Here is a 5503-nt window from a genome sequence, read left to right as displayed (position 1 = left end):
AGGATTTGTTTTTTACATTTCACAGTCACCAGATCGAATGTCTCTGAGTCTCTGACCGCATCGTCAGTCCAGAACCTCAGAACTGAACCCAAAAACCATGACAGCAATACATCACAGTGCAGTTAAAACCCTGCGTGAGCGCTAAGACAAACCCTGTACTGAAGCCTGGCAGCTACTTCCTGTTTCATTCTGCTGGTTTTATCCTCATGTGTTTTAATTCATCCGTTTCCAGCCATTGTTGGTTTGTTCGGATTCTTTCAGATGAATGTTGCTTTGTGTTGTTGTTTTGGTGCTTTCAGTTCATCACCATGCTCTCCTCTGTGACCTGTGCTAGCGTCCTTTTTTGGCTCCATCAAGACATTTCTTTTATGTTTTTTGCGCCTTCATCTCAAACATCTTTCATCTGGGCTGTATTTTCTACAGCTGCAGTGACAATAAACTTCAGTAAAATACCTCAAATTTTGAAATAGTGGCGTCAAAAACACAAATCCTCCCTCTTTTCTTACAAAGATGGTTACTGATTAACCCTTCTTCAGGTATTTCTGTGTCCCGGTAATAAAGAAAAACAACGAGCGTCGATTACATTTTGCAATCATCTTTATTTGAGGTTCATTCAAAGCAGCCACACATGCAAAACTTTTCATAAAACAATATTCAATCTTTACGTATAAAAAATAAGGCATGGCAAACACACGAGCTCCACCAATCCGCCCGTCTCTCTCAGGAAACAACTTACCTCGTATAAATAGCGAAATAAATTAAACTGTCAGTGCGAGCTGCAGACACAGGAAGAGGTAGATATACTGCAGGCCAACACTTGTTATACTAGAAAGGGTAACACCTGTCGTTTCCTTTTGCTTTCTTCTTCTTTCGTTTTAAGCGTCAGTTGTGCAGCTTCTCTCTCATCCGTCTTCACTCCCACATATAAAACTTCAGATGCTACGTATAGAAACGTCTTTGCAGCAACGTTAATGTACCACAAAGAGCACAAATACATACAAAAAGGTGCACGAATGATCGCTGTGATCTCTATGAGGATTATAAACTACTGATTGTTTTCTATTTTAAGTGCACAGACTTCTTTCTCTAACATTTCTTCATATTATATATAGATTATTTTATTCCTGTTAATCACCTGACCTGAAATGTGTCCTCATAACATGTTGCATAGTTTTATTATAACATTTAATTTCTTCTTAGATTTAAGCCACAAAGGACAGCTAGGGGACACAACCACGCTAGGATTGCTCGGCCCGTTATTTTAAGAGAAAAGACAAGAACTGAAATGTACTGACACACGAGCTAATGGATTAGCCAGAAATGAACTATTCCTTTAACTAATGCAGCGGGTACCAGAGCGTGTGCTGACGGAGCATCCAGAACCGGTCAGCACTCACTCTTCAGTACTACTAAGGAGATATTTTCTACTTCAGCCTACTCTGACATTAAAACTGCCTCCACCTCGTTCCCCGGACACCGCTCGCTCAGATGGGCGTCGAGCCTTCGCAGCTTGCTCTGTAGTTTGTCTGCAGCGCCGGACGCTCCCGCTCTGTTCAGCACGGCCGGAAGCTCCCGAAGTTTGCTTGCTGTGGCAGTGGAGACCCAGGTGTTGATCCGTTCCTGGAGATTTGAGGCGCTGAGGCCCGCCGTGACTCTTCTGCCGTCGTCAGACAGGAGCCGGTTCAGGATTTGACGCAGTCGCCTGCAGTGCATCTTTTGGTGAACGAAGAAGGCCGGGATGATTTCTTTGAGGTAGTCGGCTCCGTCTGCAAGACAGGAAGAAGATCAGTCAGGAGCTGAGAAGGAAACCTGAAAAAGCCCGAGAGCGGCAGGAGACATTTACAACTGTCTGCAACAAAGCTTTTAAACTGGATGAAGAATCTGCAGACAGCTCGGATGTCAGACGGTTGATTTCTCCCCTTGGACCTTGTTAACATCCCTGAACGGGACTTTTCCTTCTTGAGTGTTTAAACTATCAGATGTAAAGGATTATTTCTCGGTCGTCGTGCTGAAAACTACATGTTGGATTTCAGTTTGACAACTAACAAGTATCATGAATCTTTTCCCAGTCGGTTACTGACATTAAGACAATAATTTTTTTCTGCATTACAAGTTTTATGAAGTTGTAACATGACAACAGCAACGTGAGAAGTGTTGCTGTCGTCATGTTGACGTATCAGACGTTTGAAAGCTTAATGTACAGGGACATTTGGATGTCTCTTGTAATAACTTCATAAATGGGAAAACTCTGTAAAAAAGCCATAAAAACAAATCCAGTTTATATAATTAGGAACAAAAGTGAGATTTCTGGGTCAGAGTCGTAAAAAAACAAACACACACACACAAAAAAGGACTGCTGCTCGCGTCCTAACGAGAACCAAAACAGGTGGATCACTTCTCTCCAGTTATCGGAGCGCTGGATCCTTTCTGATCCTGCTGCTGCTACTCACTTCTGGAACAAACTCCCAGAACACTGCAGGTGTGCTCCGACTCTCACCTGGAGGCTCACACCTTTGTGTTTCACTCTGTGTGTCTGCAGACGTGTCACGGAGGCAAAACTGTCCGATATCACAACACTGACCAGCGCAGAAACAAAAGATTCCACTAACAGCTATGATATAAATCAGCCGCTTCCTTTAAAGGCTGGAAACGTGTCATGTTCTGGTTGCAGACTGCTGATCTCACCTGTTGACTGGCAGCTCGTGCACACGCTGTCGTGCCAGCTGGAGCCCTTCAGCAGCAGCTGCTGACCGGCGCCGCCGCAGGTTCTGTGCTCCCTGCAGTTCTGCTGAGCCGAGATGACGTCAGAGAAGGTTCCGTTGGGACAGATGTTGCACACCGTGTCCTGGTGGGGAGTTCCTGGTGGACACAGGTGCATTTTGTTTTAGACGACTGATACAAACTACAACACAACCACTCTGGAAACACATGAGAAAGAGACGTTGGTGCTGATCACAGAGCAGCAGGAGAGAGGAGGTTAGAGGTTGACTGTTCATCATGTAAACACAACAACGTGTCAGCAGTGTGAACATGAGTGCAGTTGCCATGGCGCTCCTTTAGGGGGCAGTCACCCTCAGTGTAACACGTCCTGCCTCCTCCTGTCACATCACTGTGTTCATCCTGCTGCTCAGCTCAACATGTGCATCTCCCACAGTTACATCAGTGACTCATAATAAAGAGGGCTAAAGAGCCTGTCAGAGCTGGGCTTATTGATGGGGGTGATGCTGTCGCCACGGCAACAGTATAGTATTAGTGAGGCTGCACGCAGCGGCTGATCTGAGGTCAGTTTATCTACATGTGTCTGTTCAGTTTTAATTATGAGGGAGATCAGAGACACCTGCGAGTCACACGCAGCGCTCAGAGCTGTCAGAGGATGCGAGACTCCTCCTGCAAGGCATTGTGGGTAATGGAGTCTTGTGCCGTTTGCCTACAGAGCGTACTGTTCTGACACGTCTACAAGCTGCTCTGCCTTTTCTGACCTTAAAGGGGTCGTTGCATCGTCACGTATGGGCAGTGATGGGATGTAACTAAGTACTTTTACTCAAGTACTTCACTACAGTTTTGAGATACTTGTACTTTGCTGGAGTATTTTTCCATTATAAGCTACTTTATACTTCCACTCTGCTACGCTTTGGAGGCAAAGTTTCTACTTTTTACTACTTGACAACTTTAGTTACAAGTTACTTTGATTTTATACTTCTGTTCCTCTGTGTTTTAGAGGGGAATATGGTACTTTTACTCCACTACATTAGTTTGATATGCGAACATTAGTTTCTGGTTACTTCTGCATGTTTAAATGAATTTATTTCAAGTTGGAAAAGTTACACTATCATTACACTGACATTCTCCTTCACCAAAGTAACTAAGTACATTTACTCAAGTACAATTTTGAGATGCTTTACTCGAATATTTCCACTGTCTTCCAACTCCTGCTTACAGTTTGATTACTTTAGTTACTAGTTACTTTACAGAGTTGAAGTAGCAGGATTTCAAACTGTTTTTATTGGATAAAAAACAAAATAAACCAGCTTTCAGTAAAAGTTCTGATCCAACAATCCGTTAAATATATGTACAGATTACTTCCATGTGTACTTGTTAGATACTTTAAGACTTTTACTCAAGTGTTACTCAGGTTTTTGAAGTAATCTCTCTCTGACACACAGCTGATGGAGCGTTTGGTGTCCGATATTTTTAAAAAGTGACTTTATGTCAGGTGTTCCTGTTGGACTGAATGTGTGTGAATGGCTCCATGACAACCCTGCAACATGACCCGTGTCTCTGTGGTGATCTGGTCCCTGATCTACATGATGGAGCCCTCTCACCCCACCTGGACCACCACCAGCAGCACCAGCAGCATCTTACCTGCCGTCATGACTCCCAGGCCGGCCGAACAGGCGCTGTGCGGGAGGCACATGTCGTACTTCTCCTTGTAGTAATATCCCTGTTTACACTCGCACTGACAGTCGCTGTCGGCGGAGCAAGACGTCTTCTCCACCTGATTCTGTCCACAAACTCCGCACCTCAGACATTTCCCAATGTAGTTCCACAGCTCGGTGAAGGAGCCCGAGGGACACGGCTCGCACTTGCTCCTCTGCGTCGACGTGCAGCTCGCACGGAGGAACGTGCCCGGCGGACAGCGGTCACACTCCACGGGCGCGCCGGTGATCGGGTCGGTGTCCGCGAAGGTGCGAGGAGCAGCAGCGGCCACATCGTCCACCAGAGCCGCGCACAGAGTCAGCAGCAGGACCGGGAGGAGAGAGAGCGACATCTGGAAGGAAGGAGGAAACAGGAGAGGGCGATAAGGAAGGGTGGGTGAGCCAGAGGGAAGAAAGACGAGGAAACACAGGAAAACAACAAGGACGTGCGCGCAGCTGGAGGCGCACCTGGAGCAGGTGAGTCTGAGCTCTTAATCCATCTGCTCCTGAACGTCTGCAGCTACATTTCTCTCATTTTATTCTATTAAAATCAACTCAACAATCCTCCAGAACCAGGCGAATGTTCCCATCATCTCCAAAAAAAAAAAAAAAAAAAAAACAATCTAAGAAGTTTAAGGACGTGAAAGCGCTCAGTCAACCTGAGCTGCTTCAGGGAGACGCGTCTCTGTGCAGGGAGACGTCCCGGCGTGTCTCCCTCCCTCCCTCCCTCCCTCCCCCCCTACCATCATCAGTCTGTTGTGTCTGCAGCTGCAGCGGTCCGTCAGGAGGATGGTGCGCTCTGCACCTCCTCTCCTCTATTTATTATCGACGCCCCCTCTGTTCATCTCCATCGAACAAGAAGCGTGCCCTTGACGCACGTATGTGGCATTTGAGGAGTCATCCTCCTGATTGTAATGTTGAATTATTTCCAACAGGACACATGAGGAGGCTGATAAATGTCGAGCCAAGTGGAGGGTTCCCCAGCGAGGCTCTCACAGGACAGCCGTGTGTTCCCCGATGAGAACGTATCTTACAAATTCAGGATTTTGGACCAAAACTCATCAAATTAAACTAAAGAGGAGATATTA

General features: G+C 46.0%; 1 protein-coding gene across 2 annotated transcripts; it reads right to left on the bottom strand.

Annotated features, from left to right (window-relative positions):
- Positions 1 to 579: 579 nt before the first annotated feature.
- Positions 580 to 5282, bottom strand: tnfrsf11b (tumor necrosis factor receptor superfamily, member 11b). Of its 2 annotated transcripts, none has more exons than XM_030413014.1 (4): positions 5159 to 5282; positions 4363 to 4768; positions 2686 to 2859; positions 580 to 1766 (listed from the first exon to the last, which is right to left on the bottom strand). In XM_030413014.1, exons 1-4 carry the CDS (start codon positions 5162 to 5164, stop codon positions 1435 to 1437), a joined length of 918 nt encoding a protein of 305 aa, XP_030268874.1. In that variant the 5' UTR covers positions 5165 to 5282; the 3' UTR covers positions 580 to 1434. The 2 variants fall into 2 exon arrangements, with proteins under 2 accessions (XP_030268874.1, XP_030268875.1); XM_030413015.1 differs by lacking the exon at positions 5159 to 5282 and adding an exon at positions 4884 to 5033.
- Between the last annotated feature and the right edge of the window lie 221 nt (positions 5283 to 5503).

The sequence above is a fragment of the Sparus aurata genome, chromosome 3 (assembly GCF_900880675.1).
Source record: "Sparus aurata chromosome 3, fSpaAur1.1, whole genome shotgun sequence".
Classification (NCBI taxonomy): domain Eukaryota; kingdom Metazoa; phylum Chordata; class Actinopteri; order Spariformes; family Sparidae; genus Sparus; species Sparus aurata.
Note: the sequence above shows the minus strand (reverse complement) of the source record. Positions and strands in the feature narration are given on the sequence as shown.